Consider the following 24,797-nt stretch of genomic DNA (forward strand, 5'->3'; position numbering starts at 1 on the left):
CTGGATACCCAACACCTTCCCTTATCATACTAGTACACTCGAATTCGCAACTTTGGTTTAGACCCGAGTCATGAATCAATCTTCATATCGAGGATTAAAAAGGCTTTTACGTAATACTTTTCAAAACTGTTTTTTATATACTTGTTTATAAAACCTACCAACTTATTGAATTTGAGATTTTTGAGATCTCACATGGGGTGGATGACTAAGATAAACTTGACCCAACTCAAAATCTCAAATGCTATTATAGTTTTTCTGACAGGAGGGTTGCAATCTTGGTAGTACTCTCATGGAATATGGACTATGGAGTATACTAGCTTCTCTAGACTCTAATCAACTTGACTGTCAATATATTCGCCTCATTTTTTTCTCTCGACTAATTTCTGATTTGTGACTTATAGTTTTCAATTTACTTGAACATATGTGTGTCCAGTGTATGCATTAGCCTTAGAATAATTTAGAGTAAAATCTGTGTTGTACGGTAGATATATCAACATACGTATAACAAGTAGAGCTGTTCTCGGGCCGGGTTCAGGCCGGAGCGGGCCAAACTCTTCTGGCCAGGCCCTGACAAAGCCCGTGAGTGAGCCAGATTGGGCCGGGCTGTGCTAGATATAACCCGGGCCAGGCCAGTGTTATGTTTTAGGCGGGCCGGGTTGGCGAGCCTTACCATTTTTTTTACTAAAATGGCAGGGCAAGGGTCGACCGGGCTGGAAATTTAGGACCCTGGCCAAGGAGGGGTCAGGCCGGGCTGAGCTAAGTTGCCTAAAATAACGGGTCGGGCCGAGTCAGCGCGTACTTGTGGCCAACTCTAATAACAAGAATTGATTTTTTTGTAAAAAAAAAGAAAAAGTCAACATTTCATTAAATTATAAACATATGAAAAATTCTTGTATCATTCGGGAGGACGTCCTCCTTACACCTAAAACAACCCATCATATAGAATATTAAAAAGACTTGTATGTAAAGAGTTCGGTATTTCCGAAAAACACAAGAATTTTTCATGAACATGCATACATTAGGCAAGTGTACAATATCTCGCTCAATCAAAAAAAGAGAAATGGTTAAATGGTTTAAGCTGTTGTGATGATAAGCATTACAATACACAAGGCTAGTTTTACAAGGCGGAGTGCCATTTCAATCACCACCACCACCACCACCACAACCACCACCGCATCCACCGCCATCACCACCTCCGCCTCCACGACCGCGGCCAAATATGATAACGCCGCCGCGGCGACGCTTCTTTTTCTTACCATTTTCGGCACAACCAAATAGAATCATGGATATAAGTGATATAGAAATTGCAATCAAGCATATGAAAATCACCAAATCGCTAGAGTTTCCTAGCATCTTATAACCATTTCCATATGTGATATTTGGCAATTTCATAGCAACCAAGGATCTCACCATTGTTTGTTACGAATATTGAGTTATTTTTGAAATATTATTGTCACATACAAAGTTACGAAACGGACAGAACATGTGATTTATAATGTTTTTGTTTACACCTTAGCAGTTGGCACGTAGATGAAATAATGTGGTGGACCGTTGACTTTATACTAATTCTACGGCTTCTCTAGCATTAATGTTGACTCGTCTTTATCCTTTACTATAGAAAAAGTCTTTCAACAATCAGGGAAGGAACTATATATGAATTTGTTGAAACTAGTTTGTTGCTATAGGAAGATATGATTATATATTGTATCTAAGATATTATGGTAATGTATATTCTAGTTACCTAAATTATAGGTTCTTGTTATTGGAAATCTAGGGATACGAGTGTATATAACTCATCCTTGTATCGTCTGATTATTCATTCAATATACATACAAATATTCTTCCCCAAAATCCCTTTGGTGTCTCGTTCTATATGGCATCAGAGAACCTACGATCCTGATTATCATCGTTTCATCATCGTTTTTTTCTCATAATTAACAATGACGAACGGAGCTAAGACGAGTGGAACTAAAATAATTGAACCGATTCCATCAACCTCCCCACTATATCTTCATCCGTCAGAAAGTCTGACTTTGTCATTGTCTCAAATAAAATTTGATGGTGAAAATTACGACCTTTGGGCTGATGTGGTTCGCCATGGACTCGACGCCAAAAATAAGATGGCTTTTGTCGAAGGTACCATTAAGCAACCAAAGGCCGAGAGCAATGGTGAAGAAAGTCTCGAAAGTGTGGCATGGCGCCAATGCAGCGCCATGGTTAAATCCTGGTTACGAAACGTTATTGATGTGAAACTTCACCCGAACATTGCTTTCACGGGTACTGTACCAGAAATATGGAAAGAATTGAATGATCGTTTCGCAACCGGGAACGCACCGCGTGTGCATCAATTGAAGAGTGAACTTAGCGACTGTAAACAAGGAAAGGATCAATCAGTCGTTGAGTATTACACCCAACTCAAAGCCTTATGGGATGAATTAGCTACATACAGTCGGATTCCTCAGTGCACGTGCGGAGCTGCTGCCGCTATACTCAAAGAGCGCGAGGACGAAAAGGTTCATCAATTCCTCATGGGCCTCGACTCAAGTCTCTATGGTAATGTTCGTTCTAATTTATTAATGGAAGATGACATTACTTCGTTAAGCCGTGCATACTCCTTGATATTGCGTGAAGAAAGACATCGAGCTATCACAAAATCGAAGGTTATGGAGATAAGCGAAGCAGCCATGGCAGCAAGAACTCCGAGTAATGGAAACCGTGTCAATGGACATGTCGCAAACAGGGACAAAACTGAAGAAGAGCCGACTCCACCACACTGTAATTATTGCAATAAGGATTGGCATATTGAAGAGAATTGTTTCGAGAAGCATGGTTACCCTACTCATGGAAGAGGTCGTGGAAGACGCGGAGGTAGAGGCCGCGGAGGCCGTGGCAGAGGAAGCGATTATCAAGTCGCTAATTCCACCTCGCACGCAGAACAAGGAGAATCAAGCAAACAAACGGTTCAGAATCTGACAAGTGACGAGTTGGTTGCCTTACGAAGCCTCTTGAGCACTAAAGGTGATAATAGTAAGAAATTAAAAGGTACGATTAATACTCATGTTGTAGAATGGTTACTCGATAGCGGTGCTTCTCACCATATGACAGGAAAAAGGGAACTACTCAAGAATATATGGGTAGGCGGTCGATCAACTGTCGGGTTGCCAAACGGTCCACATATTGTTGCTCAAGAACACGGCACCATCAATTTCGGAGCTAATTTCGTTTTAAAAGATGTTTTATACGTTCCGAGTCTTACTTGTGATTTAATATCCGTTCAACAATTGATAGAAGAAAATAATAGTATTGTGACTTTTTTCCCTGACTATTGTGTTATACAGGACCCGTCTACGAGGACTCAGATTGGACGGGGTGAGCATAAAGATGGGGTTTACGTTATGAAGATTGGTCGAGAGGAAGCTGCGTCTAAGGTCACGGTTAGCAGCAAAGTCCGTCTGTGGCATAGACGACTTGACCATCCTTCAAGTAGTGTCTTACCTTTTTTTTTCTCATTTAGTCGGTTATGATTTAATTTGGAACACTCGTGATATTTGAGATTCTTGTTGTCGTGCTAAACAAACAAGATCAGTTTTTAAGATTAATAATAAAATTAGCAGTGATTTGTTTGGTTTAATTCATTGCGACATCTGGGGACCGTATAAAACGAGTAGTCTATCTGGTGCTCATTATTTCCTCACTATTGTTGACGATCGTAGTAGGGGAGTATGAGTACATCTCATGAGAGACAAAGGGGAAGTAGACCACTTAATGAATTTTTTTTTCAGTATGACTAAAACACAATTTGGGAAACAAGTTAAAATTGTGCAAAGTGACAATGGCACCGAGTTTCTTTCAGGATCATTAAAGGAATATTATAATGAGAATGGTATGCTTTTTCGGACTAGCCAAGTCGACACCCCACAACAAAATGGAGGGTGGAAAGGAAACATCGACACATTTTAGAAAAGGCAAGAACTCTTCTTTTCCATGCCAACCTACCCAAATATTTTTGGGGCGAGTGTGTTATGACTGCTGCATTTTTGATTAACCGAACTCCTACTAAATTACTCAATAATCGAACCCTATATGAAGTCTTGTATGGAGAGAAGCCCGTGTTAGATAATGTTCGTGTTTTCGGTTGTCTTGCTTATGCTCACAATAAAGATAAACCGAAAGATAAGTTCAATGAGCGGGGCAAGCGTTGTATTTTCGTTGGTTATCCATATAGTAAAAAGGGGTGGAAATTATATGATTTAAAGAAACGTATTGTTTTTGAGTCACGAGATGTGTCTTTCTACGAACACGTCTTTTCATTTTATGACAATTCCGCTGTGCAAGACGATCATAATGTGACTCAGGCGCCTGACAGTAATGACATGGGTATTATTGATACACACTTAGACGATCCATCGACTATTGTTAATCCAACGATCATACATGTTGAAGATAATAATGAAAGTGAGACTCATGGGGAGTACGGAGGATGACACGACTGAACATGAGCAGCAGCACGACAACATGGAAAATCAGGAGGTTGTCCAAGATGAACAAAGGCCGAGTGGTAGAGGTGCTCGAGAAAAATTTGACCCTTATTGGAAGAAAGACTACTTGTGCAAATCGACAAGAATTATTAAACCCATCGAACATGCTCACTCGTCTCAATCGAATTCCTCAAAGACAGGTACGCGTTATCCAATAGCTAATTATGTCACATGCAATTGTTTTTCGTCCACACACAGGCACTTCTTAGCAGCCATTGATGCTATAAGCGAGCCTCGTACTTATGCGGAAGCAGCAAAGAGCCATGAATGGAGGATTGCCATGTCCAAAGAAATCGAAGCACTCGAGTCAAATGGGACTTGGAAAATCGTGACATTACCTCCAGGAAAGCGACTTATTGGTTGCAAGTGGGTTTATAAAGTAAAATTTAAAGCTGACGGAACAATTGAAAGATACAAAGCAAGGCTAGTAGCGCAAGGTTTTACTCAAGTCGAAGGCATTTACTATCATGAAACCTTCGCTCCAGTGGCAAAGATGGCAAGTGTGCGGTGTCTATTAGCAGTCGCTGTAATTAAAGGATGGACGATAACACAATTAGATATAAATAATGCTTTTCTTCACGGAGAACTCGATGAAGACGTTTATATGCGACTGCCCCCGGAGTTTCAAGCAAAAGGTGTGAATCAAGTGTGCAAGCTCGAAAAACCATTGTATGGCTTGAAGCAAGCTTCCCGAAATTGGTTCGCAAAACTAACCAACTACATGAAGAGGTATGGTTTCGAACTATCTTTAGCGGACTATTCGTTATTTACTTATCATAAGGACGAAATTTTCCTTGGGGTTTCGAACTACATGAAGCTTCCACACGGTTTAAAGCCTTTCTTGATAAAAGTTTCGGGATTAAAGACCTTGGACGACTCAAATATTTTCTTGGAATTGAAGTGGCCACAGGGCCGAAGGGCTTGTTCCTCTGTCAACGAAAGTATGCTCTTGAGATTGTGAAAGATGCGAAAATGGAGGGATGTAAACCAGTTTCTAATCCTCTCTAGACGAATCATCGTTTAACACTTGCAAATGGTCCTGCACTTACAGACCCGATGCCGTATAAGAGGCTAGTTGGCCGACTTATTTATTTGACGATTACTTGCCCTGACCTTGTCTATGCAGTCCATGTCTTATCCCAGCATGTTCACGAACCACGAAAGGAGCATATGGAAGCTGCGTTAAGAGTAGTGCATTTTATTAAGGGCAGCGCAGGGCACGACATTACACTGCACCGGCATTCTCAACTACATTTGCGAGGGTACTCGGATGCCGGTTGGGGCAGTGATCCTTGGATGCGACGGTCAGTGACGGGTTACTTTGTTGCCTTGGGTGATTCGCCAGTCTCGTGGAAAGCTAAAAGGCAAGCTATTGTTTCTAAGTCATCCGCGGAATCCGAATATAGAGCTATGGCAGCTGCTACAAGTGAGCTCATTTGACTCAAAGCTTTTCTCGCCTCTTTAAAAACTGAGCACACCGAGCCCATGAAGTTGTATTGTGATAACCAAGCGGCTATGCACATTGCTAACAATCCCGTATTTCATGACCGTACGAAACACATAGAAATTGATTGCCATTTCATTCGTCACCATTTGGTCAATAAGACTATTTCGACTTCATATGTGAGAAGTAAGACCAAATTGCGGATATGTTTACTAAGGCATTGGGTGGTGAGTTATTTGCTCGTCTACGTTTCAAGTTGGGCATCGGCATTCCCGCAGCTCCAACTTGAGGGGGAGTATAGGAAGATATGATTATATCGTTAGAGATTGTATCTAAGATATTATGGTAATGTATATTCTAGTTACCTAAATTATAGGTTCATGTTATAGGAAATCTAGGGTTACGAGTGTATATAACACATCCTTGTATCGTCTAATTATTCATTCAATATACATACAAATATTCTTCCCCAAAATCCCTTTGTTGTCTCGTTCTATAGTTGCCCTCGACCTAACGATTGCGGTATCCGATTACGTTAATTTGATGATTATCTACGACATTAAAGTTGTAATTGTCTAATCTTTAAACTGACTTATGTTGACTTTAGCATATTGCCTATTTTAAGTAAATTGTAATTCAATTTTCCCATTTAATAGATCACATCAATTTTCTCATAAGGTAAACAAATAACCCAAAATCAAGTAGAATTTGAAACATTCAAACAAACATCTCTTTTGTATTCATCCTCGTTTAAATACATGTAGATGGTCGTTTTGCCATATTAGATAGCTATAGAAACAACGAAGCAAAATACTTTGGGTTTAGACGAAACTGTAAGAAATATGGGCCTAATACAATAATATATGTAGACAAATTATTAATTCGGTAATAATTGTATTTATGCGCTATCAGTTAAGGTTAGCCCAAATATATAGTGATCCACTACGGTGTATTAAATACGGGCTTATTTACGTCTTAAAAAGTACGGGCCAGTCTATTATCTAAGTGTAGATACCCTTTAGGTTTGCTAATGCATGATGGGCGCATTAGACTAAGGAGACTATATATAAGTCACCTGGGTTATGGTCCTGGTAGCACACAATAATCTAATCTTCCCGCATCCCAGTAGAGGAGATCCTGTCGGTATGTGTGTCTACTAGAATACCTAATCCTGAAGACCGCCCCTACAAGCGGTTCATCCCAACCATTCGTCATGTAATCAGGTACGCTTCCGCTCTATAGTTTACCGAGTAATTTAGTATGAAGTTTATGGCTATTAATCGGATGATCAAATCTAACAAGTGATATCAGAGCCACCTTCATATTAAATTATTTGGGTAAGTTTGAATTATATGGTACATACAATTTTCTCGTGAATCTGGTTTTGTACCGAGAAAATTACATCTGTTAATTTGCGTGTCATCTGATCGTATGCTTCATAATTATTGTCAAACCTAATAATATGAAATTAGGCGCATAATATTTTTAGTGGGCATTAGTTGTCATGAAAATATTGCATTCAGTGGGCTTTAATTGTCATGTTAAGGCTAAAGAATTGGGCACAGTAATATTGCAATTTGGATGGCTTCTTATGCAATAATAATTCAGTTATGACAGGATTAATTCATTTCCACGTGATATTTGTATTTCAAGTTTATGTAATTTATATTGCGGCTATGAAGTATGAATACTTTGTTAACCTTATTGTTGCACCGTTTGAGTAACATGGCTATTTAGGATTACATAATTATATTTGATCACTTGACATGCTATTAATAAAAAAAATCTATGTAAATATGTTGTGCTGTATGCCATGTGCATCGGCTATTAAGATTGTTTTGGGCTTGATTTCTCTGTAGTTTTCATTATCATTAATCTGGTCATTGAGATTTATGATTATCATCATACATACGGTTTTGTTTTAAGGTAACTAAGTTTATCAAGTATGCTTTTGGTTTGGGGAAGGTTTGTTTGACGTAAATTATGGGCAATTAGAAATTAAGAAACTACGGAGTATGCCAGGATGAATATCCCTTCATAATTACCTAATTTTGAGTTACGGTTTAATATGCTAGTAGTAATTACGGCTTTCTATGTATTTGTGGGGTATAATTACATTATAATTGCATATTGATTTAGGAGAGTTTCTCTTTAATAATAATGCGGCTTGTTTATGGGATGTTTCTTTTAATGGTTGACACATGTACTTCAGCATGTTAAGCTTAATAAATATGCTTCTGGTTTGTTTGATTTATGGATGTGGCATAATCATGTATCTATAATTTTATAAGGAAATGATTTTAAGGTTTGGACAAGTGAAAATTGAGGATATATACTTGTATAGTTTATCATTTTTACAGACTTATATGACTAAGGAACTATTTTGATATAGTGTTTTGTATATTATCACTAAAGGTTAAGTCACTTGTCAATTAAGAACTTGTATTTTCAGATTTAATAATTGGCCAATCGGATTTATAATAACGGGTCTAATATTTTAGGTTGTTTGATCGACACAATAAGTTGCCAAAGTAACCTCTATTGTGTAAGTTGAATGATTTAGAATATTATGACTACAGTGTGTGATTGAGTTTCATGTGGATAATGTTCGGCCCAAAAGGAAGGCTATTATTTGGCCGAAATTCAGTCATGCTTGTGGTGGTAAGTATATAACAATTGTAACGTTTCCATGTGAATATTAAGTCGGCCCAAAGGAAAGCTTAATGTTTGACAGGAATTTATTGTTAATACTTGATCGCTACACCAAGATGACCACTTACAAGTTAATTTTATGTCCAAAGACTAAACTTAATGTTGTGCTAGGTGTCTTGTGTTGATGAGGATGCCAATATTTGAATCTGAAAATCAAGTTAAGGGAGTGTCGTTATGTTTATGACACTCATAAGGATTATGCCCATAAAGCTTTTAAGATGAATAAATTCAATTTTTGGTTTAGTGTAATAAATATGTGACGATTATTCGGATTTTCATGTGAATATTGAGTCGGCCCAAAGGAAGGCTTAGTGTTTGACGTGAGTTTATCGTCAATATTTGATTACAATTACTAAAGAGTAATGTCTTCAGCTAGTTAATATTTATGTCTAACAACTAAATATTAATTTCGCAAAGACACGAAAATAGTTTGAATTTATTCAAAATATAAGGATATTATTTTGTTCATTCGATTGACATTTATGCTCATTATATCTGTTATATTCTGTTACATTCTCAATTCAGATGAGACCATTTATTAAATGAATGGTAAGAGAATGTAAATACTTATTTTGGGCCGCGATAATCTAAACATTGCTTTAAGAATGTATAATTGCTACTCATGAGGAAAATATCGTGTGGACTCACGTGATTTCAGGATGGAGTAGGGCATTCAAAATGCATTGTTGAGTGATTATCTAAGGCAATATTAAGGAATATTTAAGGGCATTTTTCAGTTAATTAAGAAGTTCATTAAGAAGCTGCAAAAGTCAAACTCAAAGAAATAATAACAAACATAAAATTAAACATAGAGTTTTGACACATAAGGAAAATCTAGTACCAGTTTTAACACTCAGCGTGTTGGTAAGGTTAAGCTTCTTATTTGGGTTTGTCCAAGGTTAATCTTTGTATCCAATCATGTATGGTGGATGTATTTGATTTTTTCATCAACATAAGGATAATTATGCAAGTATAACGAAGATGTTACAAGTCAAGTGATGGTGAAAGATTCATCTATTTGGGGCATGTTGTCATCTGAGTTTCAGACAGTCAACTAACTTAGTTATCATTAATGATTTGTTCCTGTATTTGAATTTGGAAAATGCTTTTGGTACTACCTTAGGTGGAGTTTGGTTATTTATCGTATGGGCAAATTTGGTTTATTATCTACTGAGAAATAATCAATTATGTGTTTTCCTAATTCAAATAATGCTGAATCTATCATTTTTGATAGCTTTATATAGTTTAGACTGAAATATCTTTTAGGTAAACTTGCATTAAAGTTCAGTGGATATAAAGAAGAATTAAGAAATAACAATTTCACTTTGGCATGACACAGTAAAAGAAAATTAAAGTTTTGTGTCAAAATGAAATTGTTGGCCCCTTTTACTTCGGATATTCAAATTTAAGGGGATAAAAACAAACTAAAGGAGATTAGATATCAAAGCTATTTTTCGATGTCCTATTATTAACATATATACGGATAAGTTAACCATTTTATACTTAAGTATTAATGTTTAAATTATTATGTTAATTTGTACACGGATTTTTGGCATGGATATCTATATCTCATTTGTGAGAAGTTTTTAAGTCTTGACGTTTTCAGTAATATTTGACTAAGTTATTTTACCCACTAAAGAAATAATTATGTCATCTTTGATCATATGTGTTAATACTTTGGCAATGACTATTAAGGATAACAACGTCAAGGTTATTTTAAAGAATTTCTAGAGGAGTTTGATCTTGTATTTGATATTATTACACCATATGAGGATTCTTAATATGAATGGTGTAGTGTGTATGCGAACAAGATCCTAAGGCATGGTAAGAAGTGTGATTATTTATAGTCTTTACCATATTACTCTAGTTATAAGTTCTTAAGATTGCAGCTATCTCTGGATAAATTTCTAACAATAGCATTGACTATTTAATCACAGTGTAAATAATTTACACATTTGGTATGTCCAACTAATTAAGATTTGAGGCTTAAAAGGCATAAGGTTAATAGTTGGACTTCAGGACAATCAATGACTATTTTGTTGGATAGTACTTAAAGTTTTAAGGGTAATAAAGTAATGATCCCACAATAAAGCTATTTAAGACGGAAATTAAGGAGTTCATTGAGAATATTGAGTTTGAGTGGGAGAAAAGGTAATTGACATTGTTTAAGTCTCCTTATACAGGATTATAAGATCAATTTGGTTGAGCAAAATCAAATATCTCAATAACCAATTCATTAGAAGATCCACATAATAAGGTAAATACAACTACATTAATTACATTATTTTCCTATATGGATAAAAATGGACAACAATGTAGTGACGGACTAACTAGTTGTAATAAGAGTTAGATAATGGAATGGTAAAGATGATTTAATTGCCTTTTGCCAAACCATTGAAGGTCCTAACTCATATAGGTGGAATTATGTAGTAAGGAAATAAGTCATTTAATTGACGATGATATTTGGACCTTGTTTCATTATCTAAAGTTGTAAAATATATTGGTTTCAAATATTTATTTGTTACCAAGAAAGGAGTTAAAAGGTAATGTGACAGTTAAGATCATTTTGTTGATAATGACTATAAGGAGATTTTGGCATATTCGGTTTTTTCGGTTACATTGGTCGAATGTTATAGATATGCTTTTCAATGGTGACATTGATGAAAATATTCAGTGCAGTAACTAGAACTTTTATTCAATGGATTCAAAGTAGATGTCCTGCAATAAGGGAATTCATCCAATAAAGCTCAAGTAAGGTTTTCCGTCATAAAGATTAAAAATCTGCCATGCTGTCATCTTATTTGTTTTGGATGAATGTGGTTGATGTTTTGGATACTAAAGATTCAGTGGGAGTATGAAAATTATTCTAGTTTTATACCCTTTCAGTAAAAGAGACAAATTAGTGTCAAATGCCCTAAACGAAATATTTGTTCAGAAATACAGTAATGCTTAATTTATGCGTTTCAGGAAATATTTCATGTATTAAAGTATTTTGGTATATATTTAGTTTGTACGTGTTTGGATATTGCGTACATTCTACAGTTTGACAGATATTAAGGTGATACAGATTAGGATCTTGGATCCACTAAGGGCAGCCAATATATTGTTTGTCATTTATATTTGGAACAAAACATTGTTTATAGGCGATCGATTCAGGTTGAGATCATTTGGCATTTCGACTCCTAGTTGGTTATGAACATTTGTCACAGGCTGCAAATTCAGCACGGTATTGAAAGACCACTTAAGTAATTTAAGACAAATGTGACAGTTATTATAGTTTCTAATAACATTACAAGTGATGTACTGTTTAAGAAACAATTCAGAGTGAAAATGTGTTAATTATACATGTTGATACAAACTTCATTTTGCGGATCCGCTTACTAAGGAATTACCACCCACGTTCTTTCTTGAGCTAATTGCTCAAATGGGTGTTTCGATTTTAAGGAAATTCAGTTTAAGTGGGAGTTTGTCATGTTAGACATATTAAAGAGTTATTAAGTTCTGCAGAAATAAGGTTTTCGGTTTACGGTTTCACTCTGTGTAATTTTGGTTGATCTCACTAAGGTGGACCAGTTGAAAATATGCATATAGGGATCACATTTGGATGCTATTTTCATGCTGCACTCCCATGCTCGATTCATGTCATTGGTTATACTGACATATGTGACCATTGAGGGTCCTGCTATGACAAACTGGAGCAAAGGCCGCTTTGATCCTATGTTGGTATGATTGATGGACCGAATTGCTTAAGACGGTTGGATGTTTGATAGTTTTTTGAGCTCATAAGTTTATATTATAAATAAAATTATCAGGTGTCACACATATATGAATGTATTTGGCCCAAGTGGGTTATTGTAAGAAATATGGGCCTAATACAATAATATATGTAGACAAATTATTAATTCGGTAATAATTGTATCTATGCGCTATCAGTTAAGGTTAGCCTAAATATATAGTGATCCACTACGGTGTATTAAATTCGGGCTTATTTACGTCTTAAAAAGTACGGGCCAGTCTATTATCTAAGTGTAGATACCCTTTAGGTTTGCTAATGCATGATGGGCGCATTAGACTAAGGAGACTATATATAACTCACCTGGGTTATGGTCCCTGGTAGCACACAATAACCTAATCTCCCCGCATCTCATCAGTAGAAGAGATCCTGTCGGTATGTGTGTCTACTAGAAGTCCTAATCCTGAAAACCATCCCTACAGGCTGTTCATCCCAACCATTCGTCATGTAATCAGGTACGCTTCCGCTCTATAGTTTACCGAGTAATTTAGTATGAAGTTTATGGCTATTAATCGGATGATCAATTCTAACAGAAACAATGTTAGAGTTTAGCAATAGTTAGGGTACAATTTTACGTCGAGATAAGCTTGGCCATTGGATTATGAGTGCAGTAGATACTTTTGTTGTTCTAAACTACATGCTCAAGGCACATGTTTTACAGCTGTTTACAAACGGCACAAATCACTTGTTATTGGATCGAGGAGCCCAATAATCATTGAAAATCGCAAAACCCATCGACAACAATAATCAAAAGCTGCGATAATGGTTACCAAGGTGAGGGAAGTTTTTATAATTTGGGGCAATGAATGACCCGGGAGCTTGAGATTAGAATAAGAAATGTCTTGGATGGCTAGGATCGTGAACAATTTACATATGGGAGGTGCTTTGTACGGCTAGGATCGTGCACAATTTACATGTGAGAGGGTGAATGAGTGGCCTAGATTGAATGGCCAAACACTATTGCTAAGGACTATTCATAAGAGCATCACTATTCATAAGAAAAAAAGGGCAACTTCTCACATTTTAAGAGTGAAGGATTCCTTTGTTAATAACATTGTTACTCTAAAATCAAAGGTACTAATGTGAATAACAATTCTTTTTATGATAATGGTCTTCTAAAAAAAAAATTATCTCTCACTAAGTAATTAAAATAGCATTTTACAATTTGTAGGGAAAATGATACAAAAAGTAATAAAATGGCGCATTTGATATTAAATTATCTAATAATAAAAATAAAAGGAATAAGTCATTATGAAACTGTCACCTTGACCTACGATTTAAAATAAGAGTTGCGACAGACACAGGAAGAGAGATGGAAAAAAATAGTCTCTTGAGGTGTGTTTGGATTGAGAAATTTGAAGAAAAAAAGAAAGAGATGGAGAGTAGGGGATTTAAAATCTCTTATTTGGATAGCAAATAAGGGTTGAGATAAATGGAGAAGGAGAGATTTGGAGGGATCCATTTCCCCTCCTCTAAGACAAATCAAAATATCTTCACAATAGGAAAGATTTGGATGAAAACTGTATCCAAACAACCACTCCCAATTCCCCTTTTTTTTCCTCTTTCCTCCCTTTCCCTCCCCTCCTTCCTCCTCTCCCCCCTTTCCCTCCACTTTTGCTACCCAAAAGTGAAGGGGAAGAAGAGAAGGGAAGGAGAGGGGGAATGGAAGATGAGTGTTTGATTACAATTTTCTTCCAAATCTTTCCATGAAAGGATTTTGATTTGCCTTGAAGGAAGGATAATGGATCCCTCCATTTCCCTCCTGCCTCTTTTGTTATGCAAAGAAGGGATTTTGTATCCCTCCCCTCCCTTTCCCTCCAAATCCTTTCATCCAAATAAGACCTTAGGTCTTGATTGGATAGCAAAATAGGAGGGAAATGGAGGGGAGGGGGAAAGAGGGAAAGGAAGGGAGAATGCGGGTGTCGGTGTTTGGATACAATTTTCCTCCAAAACTTGCCTATTGGGGAGAGATTTTGATTTGCTTTGGATGAGGGAAAAAAGGATCTCTTTTCCTTCATTTCCCTCCACCCTTATTTTATATCTAAATACGGAATTTTAAATCCTCTACTTTGATTTCCCTTCAAATCCCTACATCCAAACACACCTTCAGTAACTTAATACGACGAGACCATCTCTCACAAATATTTGTATTTAGTAAAACACATGATTGATTATATAATTGAATGAGAAATATAAAATATTTACGATTATTTAGGTTTAGTTTTTTTGTAATCGTAAACTCTGTCTCATACAAAAATTTCCAATATTTTATTTGTGATATATAAAGTTTTGGCTTTAGGCAGAGTAACCTCCTTTTTAAGTAGACTTGGCTATGAGTCGGGACAAGAAACTCAACCCTTGAACCTGCTTTTAGTAAGGGTGGGGCGGGCTTATGAGCCTTAAACTGTCTTGGAGATTAGGCAGGCCAGAGTAGGTTGAAGTTCATAAGATCCGTGAAGTCGGTTGGGTTGGGCCGGTCGAATACATTGGAAAAGGTTTACTTTCAAGAACTTATAGTACTTAATTATTCCATTTTATTAGAAAATGTGTGACACATGTTAGAGCATAAGGATCTAGATAATTATACGAGGTGATTCAGGACAACATCAGTAGCAGCATGCTTGGTCCGCGGCTAATTGGTCGCCGGATTGTTAGAGGCTGGATGCTGGCGAGGAGAGCGCCGAGACACCTTCCTAAACGGGATGTCGACCAAATCCTTCAATTCGCCCATGAGCGTCTTCTTCCTGTGTCAAAGATGGGTCGAAGGAACGTCGGAAGCAGGAGTAGGTCGGGCTTAAGGCCGAGAAGCTTCAATTATCCTTGCTTGAAACTCGGCGACCGACCTCAGAACATGCTTGCAAAGATAAAACATAAGACGTTAGAGAAATGTACAACGAGCATAACTAACACATTAGAGAAGAGGACGGTTAACCTGGCCCTAACTCACCTGGGGAGTGGGTCGGGATCAAACTGAGCGCACCAAGAAATCGGGCCATGACAATGACCCCAATGGGAGGAAGCCACTTCTCAGGTACGGTTTGTGTAACACCCCGACCCAAACCTAGGGCCGGGAGCGGTCCCTCACGGTAGCTCATCAGGCTGTGTACATGGCCCATAGATTAACACAAGTCATTTTCAGCGCATTTTGTCCTCACTTATGCGCATCCCGGGAACCTTCCCAGGAGGCCACCCATCTTAAGACTACTCTCAGGAAAGCACGCTTAATTGTGGAGTTCTTTCGTATGGATAATTAAAAGAAAGTGCACTTTATTGATATGAGTAGTAGTCAGATTTTAAGCCAATCAGTGGACCTCTTCAAAGGGGTACTCCACCCGAATAACGGCTTCAGTTCAGTGGAATATTACAGTTTGGTCGCCCACTAGACGGCTGCCAAACAGCTCCAGGATTGTCTCCTCATGGGAGTCGCAGCTGGACGTGAGACCAAAGCAGCTGAAGTTCTACGATAGTGAGAAGGTTTCCGTTAACCTTATTCCTAAACTGCTGAAGGATATTCCACCCGACCACAGAGTTGATGTATGAAGGAAGATAACTTAGATAAGGACATTAGAAACCCCTTCTCCAGATGGAGGAACCAGTGGTTGTGTAGACTATGACAAGCCTCAAAGCAGAAACTGTCGGTGACAGGGAGTGGTACAAACAGACCCGGGCAAAAGAGATGATGGTGCACATGGCATGGGGTTGATCTGCGTAAGGGCCACATTCATTTGGTTGAACAAATCAACCAAGAAAGAATAAAGAAAAAAACGCAAACCGAAATCAAAGTGCCGCAAATACACCGCGGTACAGCCCCCTGAAGGCTAACAAACGGTGTCGTCCGGACAAGGGGCCACCAGACAATAACTCTTCCTGAGGTGGAAATTCTTCACCGCGACGTTCGCGGCGTGCTCGACATGTTTGCTAAGATGCTCAAAAAACCCGGCCACGGGCTTCATCTTCCGATGAACTCGATACGTCTATTTGTCCAGGATTCGGCGAGGGCGCCTCGACGTGGATGTCGCACCAACACGTGGGATGTTTTAAACCAATCGCTCGAAATGGCATCATCATCTGTGTCACTATCCAAGTCGGTAATGGAAGAAAAGTGTGCCTCGTCAAAACCAGTCTTCAGATTAGCCTCATCACCGTCCACGACCACCATCACACCCTCATTCGGGGTTTGGATCACATCATCATTAACAACCACCCTCTTATGATAATAGGTTGCACTGCCACTGTAATACCTCAGATTTATGAGCTGTTTGGTACTCTATCGAGTAGGGCTTACTTTGTCGAGTAAGTTAGTTTTGCATTCTGAAGTACGTTATGCCTGATGGATACTCGATCGAGTAGGCGGTACTTGTAACACCCGCCCTTTTCATATAATAATTATAAAAATACTTTTATATTACTTTATTTAATTAATTGTATTTTAAACGAAATGTTTTATTAAAGCTATAATTTTAAAGCTTATTTTATATAAATTACACGTTTTAGTCGGATAGAAATAATAATAATAATAATAATAATAATAATAATAATAATAATAATAATAATAATAATAATAATAATAATAATAATAATAATAATAATAATAATAATAATAATAATAATAATAATAATAATAATAATAATAATAATAATAATAATAATAATAATAATAATAATAATAAAGTTCCATCTTAAATTATAGTATGTTTAAGACGAAATTCCGTCTAGCAAGACCGTCACATTTTCACATGTGAGACTAAACTACTCTCGACCTATCCCGTGTCGACAACTCATCTCTCAATTCGAGCACCCAACTAAAATATTAATAATTGATTTACACTCTCTCACAATATTGACCAATCCCAACCCACTGACCCTCCTTCCCTTTTTTCGCATTTCCTGTCAAACAACAACACAACACCTGCAACAGCAACAGGAAAAGAAAACCAAAATTTCAAGGAGAGCTCATAAGCTCCATGTTCGTGACCTTAAAAACCCAGATTCCGACTCCATTCCTTCACCTTTTCCTCTAATTTTTGTACCTTTCTCATCCCTTTTCCTTCCTCCTTCATTCTAGGTAATAAAGTCGAGGTCTTGTAAGGTTTTCGTTTTGACCCGTTTTGTAAATACCGCAGTTCCGCTGAAAACCGAGTCTTTTCGTGTGCTAGGGGAAGGACTCGAGAATCCAGATGGAGATTCATACATTGTGGACGACACAATCGAAGATTGAAGAAGTTATAAGGTAACGGTGATAGGTTACTCGACAAACGTCGGGAAACTCGCCCTTCCTACTCGGTTTTTACCTTGTTTATCGTAAAGTTTAAGCATTCATATGTTTCCTCGTGTATGGAATCGATTTTTGTAGTACTTGTGGTTAACTTACATGGTGATTGTGTCTCACGGCTTGTCTTTCATTTTATATCTGATGCATGCATTTTTTATAGACATTTTGTACTTCATTTGCAAGCATTCCTATGCATATTTAGTAGTGTTTAGCTACAAATGTCCCCCAAATTGTCTACTTTGGTTTCTCTTGTATTATATGTAGGTATGAAACGGAGAGGAGCGTAATCAAGCCTAAAACATGTCCCTATACATGCATTTAGGAGATGAGTTGAGTCGGAGCTTGGAGACTACTAATTGTGATGCGCGTAGAAGTAAGGTAGCTAGGCGAGCAAAGGAAGAGCTTCAAATTACTAGTGCCTAATTTGAGAAACTATATATCGAGTTATACAACCGATAATCAAGTGATTCAAATTGGAGAAAAAAGCTTGTTCTGTTAGCTTTCCAACGCCGCCAAAACCGCCTGATTTGCCCAAGTAACGAAGAAATGGCGGCCGTTTGAAGTTTAGTGCGCGAAGCAGGAATTACGCGCTGAACATTGCTCAATCGAGAGGTTAATCTACTCGATCGACCCCTTTAACCACTCGATCGACCACCTAATCTACTCGATCTAGAGGTGCTTAATTGGAGGTCCTCGATCAAGTAACAAAAGTACTCGATCGAGAGGTTTTAACTTGGATTTGTTCGATCGAGTGATATGAAAGTGCTCGATCGAGTACTTTTTCCATCTGACGCAGGATTTTAATATCTTTAATATCGTATTAAGTTAAATAAAATATCTTTGCTATATAAAGGAAGGATTAATTAGGTTAAAGCGATTTCTGGAGACGGTATCATTCATCTTTTATCAGTTCTTTTCACCCTTTTATGCTGTTCAACGTTACTTTGCTCTTGGAATATTTCCGGATCTCGTTTGTGTAATCTTTCTTCTACTCTCTTTCTATGTTATCTAATTCTCCTTTGACATCTCTTTCTACCATGTTTGTTCTTTCTTCATATTTTGCTCTTGTTTTATTTATATTTATGCGTAGCTAATTCACGGATGCTAGGATCAGGGGAGCCATGGTAGTATAACGATGATGCGATAATTGGTTAGGAGGTTTTGTTGTGAGAATTGTTTGATAGCAATATAACTGTAATTATTAGGTTGAATGCATGCAACTGAAGTAATTAAACTGGTTAAATTCAGACCTAGATCGAGAGATTGGAATGAATAGACCTGTCATGAACAATAGACTACACAAATGAGGGCGAGAGCTAAGTTAGTAGTATTTTAGGGCGGATAACGGACCAAGAGGACCTTTCCTTTACCCTTCTCACATCAGACCGACTGACCTACCTTTAGCTGAATTGTGTAATATCATGGTGAACCGACATCCTAGCATATTTCTCTCTATCTGATTAATCTCCTATTTCAATCCTTGCTATTTAATTTCAGTTTGTTAGTTTAGTAAAAACAACTCAAACCCCCTGCTTTTGACCGTAGACAGATTGAATAACGAGTAGATAGTGACAGCCTCCCTGTGGATATGATACCCGACTTGCCTCTGTTGCATTAGTTAGAGCCGATTGGTTTTATTTTTGATAGGGTTGCGACAGCCGTGTCAAATTTTGATTTGACACGGCTGTCGCAACCCTATCAAAAATAAAAACCAACAGGCTCTAACTAATGCAACAGAGGCAAGTTGGGTATCAAATCCACAGGGATATGGGAATTATGTATGCTAACTAAGTCTGTCTGAGTAACCGATTCCTATGCATATGTGCCACCACATCCGTTTCAGCAATGAGGCTATCAGAAGCCTCCATTTGTTTGGTCGCCGTAACAACAAACTCCTCCTCCTGATAAAAAGAATGAAGAGATTGCTGACTTGAAGTCTTTGGTGAAGGCACTTGCACTTTAAGTGCAAGAAGATGATAAAGCTAGAGAGGCTCATTTCAAGCTATTTGAATCTCAATTAGCTCAATTAGCTGCCGAGTTGGATTTTAGGCACTCAGAGACGGTATATGCTATCTGTACCGAAAGCGGTATTTCCTATGAAAGACCTGAGTTGCCTATTGACGATCATGATATGTATAGAAAATGAAGCATCATACCAAGACTTCTGCACTGTACAGTAACAAAAATTCGATCGAACAGCCTACAACGTTCGATCGAATGACTTATATGAGGAAGTGTTCGATCGAATAGTTTACACCACTCGATCGAACAGTTTGTATGAAGAGGACCTAGATCGAACACGCTATATAGTTCGATCGAGCATTTCTGAGGAAGAAGACATCGATCGAACAATCAGCATTGTTCGATCGAGTGGATTTTGTGAAGAAACCTTTCGATCGAGCACTATTCTTACTCGATCGAATGGCTCAGCTATAAACAGTGTTGACTCGTCACTTACGCCTATTCCGGACGATGATAAGAAGGTAATTGAAGACAAATCCTGTCAAATTGGAGGTAATGCTACTCTTTCTGTTGAATTCAATGGGATTCCTTCCATTCCTCCCGTTAAATCATATACTGCTGTTGATTTGACGCCTCCGCCCCAGTTCGGGAGCAAGTTGGAGGAATATCGTCTTGTTTCTTGTTATATAGGTCTTGACAGGTTAGAAGACCCGGGAGGAGGATTTGAAGATTCCGTTCCACATAAGAAGAAGGCGTGAGACAAGTCCAAGAGAAGACGCGATGTAGTTGATGCTGTAAAGAGCCGCTGTTCTTCCAATGCTTTGCTATGGCGACCAAAAGTAAAATTTATGGACGCTGAAGGGACTGCATTCAGTCAAGAGCCTTGTTGTGGGCTATTAATTTTTGTTGGTGGATGAAGAGAAGAAGGTCGAGCTGGGACCTATCTGAAACTAGCGCTAACCGGGAGGCAACCCGGAGTTTAAAACTTTTTAGTTGATTTTCGAACATTTCAGTTTGTTGTGTGTTTAATAATTGGTTTTTAGCCTATAAACTGTGAACAATTTAGACTTGGTTTTTGGTCGCCATTTGTGGTCTGCAGGTGCCTCTCGATCGAGCACTATTTTCACTCGATCGAGTACCTGATCTTCTCGATCGAACACTTTTGCAGCTCATTGTACTCGATCGAGTGATTATATCCTCTCGATCGAGTTCGCTTGCTTTGATTCGCTTCCAGTGACGATGTTATGGAGCTGTTAGCGACCTCCCATGTTGTTGGCTGGTTTGGGTAGGTCCCTACTTCGCGTTATCCTGTAAGTAGTTTTCCGAGCTTCATTCTCCTTTTCAGTTTGCATTTCTTTTCCAATTTTTAAGTACAATTAGGGCATTGTACGGTTTTGTTTGGGGAGGTATTTGCATCCATATCTGTGTCTGCATGTTGTTTTTTTGCATTTCTGTTATCACGTTTAAATTTTGCATGCATTGTTTATTTCAATTTCAGCAATTCAAAAATCACATAAAAATGAAAAATTCGAAAACAATCAAAAATTCACGTTTATCTCTGCATTTAGGTTGAGTCGGAACGGTGTATTTCGATGATGAAATTGCACTACTTTTAGTCCCTTTTACTTAAGCCTTGTAAAAATTAATATCTTTTAGCTTTGTCTTCTGCATAGTCTACGAGTTAATGTTAAAATTTAGCTGAACGAATAGACTTGACCTGAGATTTTGGCAACCTACTCATATATTCTAAGATTTTAGAGCCTTAAAGCTGGTGTCATCCATGACCGGTTCATGTAGGATTGTGAGTCGTTACTCCTTACATAACATGTATCATTAATTTGCACAAGTATGAAATTCAATTGCTTTTTGCCTACATACATTCGGGTTAGTGGTTGGTGTCACATGCAGGGAGGTGCCTACTTTTCCCCTTTCTTTTATTTTTACCCAATTAACTTAACTTTTAGCCAAATTTGCCTTTTGACCCTTTACTACATCCAAATTTAGCCTGCCCTATCAAGCTAATTAGTGTAAGTTTTGCGGTATATAATTTATTGTGCCGAGTTTGGTTTGTATTGTACTATCTGGAGTTGGTAATTTATGGAGGAATAAGGTTGGTCGAAAGAAAAAAAAAAAGAAGTTGAAAAAAAATTCAAAAAAAAGAGAGAAAAAAAAACAGAAAAACCGTGGAAAAGAAGAAAAGAAAAATGAAAAAGAATGAAAAAGAGTTTGATCTGATAAGAACGGTTTTGCTCCTATACTTTGTTTTTATCCTATGAGGAGTATATATTTGGTTAGTGAGTTTGTGTGCCAAAATAAGGGGCACTTATGCTTATTTCTAATGATTAAGAATCGGATATTGCCCAGTTTGGTTTTGATTAGGTTGCTAGCTTGACTATTAGCCTCACATTTCCAAAACATTTTTCTTTTTCTTACCCATTGTCTCACTTTCCCATACTTTTGTAAGCCCTCGGCTGTGACGGACCTTGTTTGGTTGGAATGTATGTGTACGGTAGCTAGAATTGTCTATCATATTGGTTTCATGCATGTTTATGTGGGTCGTAGTTTAGGTGAGCGACTATATTTCTTTCTCTCTTACAGTCATATGCTTACCCCTTGCTTCATGAGAGAAGAGTGACCCGTGAGAGTCCATTTTCAAAGGTCTTGCAAGGTCGACGGTTCAGCTTTATTATGAACATCTTACAACTCGTTTGCATCTGACAATTTTTGCTAGAAGTATTAGTTGCGTGCATTAAAATGATTTAAGTGGGGCATTTGTAGCTAGCTCTGAATTTTTATTTCGTTCCATTAGTTAGTTGCATACAATTTGCTTGGGGACAAGCAAAGGTTTAGTTTGGGGAAATTTGATGCGTGCATTTTATATAGGCATTTTGTACTTCATTTGCACGCATTCCTATGCATATTTAGTAGTGTTTAGCTACAAATATCCCCCGAATTGTCTACTTTGGTTTCTCTTGTATTATATGCAGGTATGAACCGGAGGGGAGCATAATCAAGTCTAAAACATATCCCTATGCATGCATTTAGGAGATGAGTTGAGTCGGAGCTTGGAGACTACTAATTGTGATACGCGTAGAAGTAAGGTAGCTAGGCGAGCAAAGGAAGAACTTCAATTACTAGTGCCTACTTTGAGGAGCCATATCTTGAGTTATAAAACCGATAATCAAGTGATTCAAATTAGAGCATAAATCTTGTCATGTTATCTTTCCAACGCCACCGAAAATGTCTGATTTTCCCAAGTAACGAAGAAATGGCGGCCGTTTGAAGTTCAGTGTGCGAAGCAGGAATTACGCGCTGAACATTGCTCGATCGAGAGGTTAATCTACTCGATCGACCCCTTTAACCACTCGATCGACTACCTAATCTACTTGATCGAGAGGTGCTTAATTGGAGGTCCTAGATCGAGTAACAAAAGTACTCGATCGAGAGGTTTTAGCTTGGATTTGTTCGATCGAGTGACATGAGAGTGCTCGATCGAGTACTTTTTCCATCTGGCGCAGGATTTTAGTATCTTTAATATCGTATTAGGTTAAATAAAATATCTTTCCTATATAAAGGAAGGATTAATTAGGTTAAAGCGATTCCTGGAGACGGTATCATTCATCTTTTATCAGTTCTTTTCACCCTTTTATGATGTTCAACGTTACTTTGCTCTTGGAATATTTCCGGATCTCGTTTGTGTAATCTTTCTTCTACTCTCTTTCTATGTTATCTAATTCTCCTTTGCACATCTCTTTCTACCATGTTTGTTCTTTCTTCATCTTTTGCTCTTATTTTATTTATATTTATGCGTAGCTAATTCACGGATGCTAGGATTATCGGAACCATGGTAGTAAACGATGATGCGATAATTGGTTAGGAGGTTTTGTTGTGAGAATTGTTTGATAGCAATATAACTGTAATTATTAGGTTGAATGCATGCAACTGAAGTAATTAAATTGGTTAAACTCAGACCTAGATCGAGAGATTGGAATGAATAGACCTGTCATAAACAATAGATTACACTAATGAGGGCGAGAGCTAAGTTAGTAGTATTTTAGGACGGATAACGGACCGAGAGGACCTTTCCTTTACCCTTCTCACATCAGACCGACTGACCTACCTTTAGCTGAATTGTGTAATATCATGGTGAACCGACATCCTAACATATTTCTCTCTATCTGATTAATCTCCTATTTCAATCCTTGCTATTTAATTTCAGTTTGTTAGCTTAGTAAAAACAACTCAAACCCCCTCTGCTTTGTGACCGTAGACAGATTGAATAACGAGTAGATTGTGACTGCCTCCCTGTGGATACGATACCCGACTTGCCTCTACTGCATTAGTTAGAGCCTGTTGGTTTTTATTTTTGATAGGGTTGCGACAGCCGTGTCAAATGAGTGAAAAGAGTGCTTACTTTTGCCCATTTCTTTCATTTTTACCCAATTAACTCCACTTTTAGCCAAATTTGCCTTTTGACCCTTTACTACATCCAAATTTAGCATGCCCTGTCAAGTTAGTTAGTGTAAGTTTTGTGGTATATAATTTATTGTGCCGAGTTTGGTTTGTATTGTACTATCTGGAGTTGGTAATTTATGGAGGAAGAAGGTTGGTCGAAAGAAAAAAAAGAAGTTGAAAAATAATTCGAAAAAAAGAGAGAGAGAAAAAAAAAACAGAAAAACCGTGGAAAAGAAGAAAAGAAAAATGAATACGTGCATTTTATATAGTCTTTTTGAGCCTTTATTGCACGTATTTCTATGTAATTTACGTAGTGTTAAGCTATGAATTGCCCCGAATAGTCTACTTCGGTTTGTTTGGCCTTAATTGCAGGAACAGACCCGAAAGTAGCGGAATCATGCCTTTTTCTGTCCCCTTTGCATGCATTTATGGATATGGTAGAATTGATGCGGAATTGCCTTTGCCTCGGGAAGCGTGAAGTGGTCTCAGAAGCTAACCAACGAAGAAAGGAAGCTGGTTCAGTGGCTAAGTACTCGATCAAAGCCCTTTCTGTTCGATTGAGTGAAAATGGGTGGTCAACAATGCTCGATCGAGTCCCTGCTGTACTCGATTGAAAGATGG

At 37.7% G+C, this 24,797-nt stretch overlaps 1 protein-coding gene across 1 annotated transcript; it reads left to right on the plus strand.

Moving 5' to 3' along the window:
• The first annotated feature begins 1,940 nt into the window (after positions 1-1,940).
• LOC141620152 (uncharacterized) lies at positions 1,941-4,484 on the plus strand. Its single transcript, XM_074437094.1, has 3 exons — positions 1,941-3,134; positions 3,339-3,434; positions 3,903-4,484. The coding sequence occupies exons 1-3, from the start codon at positions 1,941-1,943 to the stop codon at positions 4,482-4,484; spliced, it is 1,872 nt and encodes a 623-aa protein (XP_074293195.1).
• Positions 4,485-24,797: the final 20,313 nt, after the last annotated feature.

Source organism: Silene latifolia, chromosome X (genome assembly GCF_048544455.1).
Source record: "Silene latifolia isolate original U9 population chromosome X, ASM4854445v1, whole genome shotgun sequence".
In the NCBI taxonomy this organism is placed as follows: domain Eukaryota; kingdom Viridiplantae; phylum Streptophyta; class Magnoliopsida; order Caryophyllales; family Caryophyllaceae; genus Silene; species Silene latifolia.

What these genes read in the sequence shown, in the direction of transcription:
- LOC141620152 (XM_074437094.1), top strand. Translation starts at nt 1,941, where the DNA reads ATGACGAACGGAGCTAAGACGAGTGGAACTAAAATAATTGAACCGATT. An exon ending in AACTACTCAAGAATATATGG is followed by an intron (nt 3,135 to 3,338) that starts GTAGGCGGTCGA and finishes TGTGTTATACAG; the next exon opens with GACCCGTCTACGAGGACTCA. An exon ending in AAGCTGCGTCTAAGGTCACG is followed by an intron (nt 3,435 to 3,902) that starts GTTAGCAGCAAA and finishes TTTTCGGACTAG; the next exon opens with CCAAGTCGACACCCCACAAC.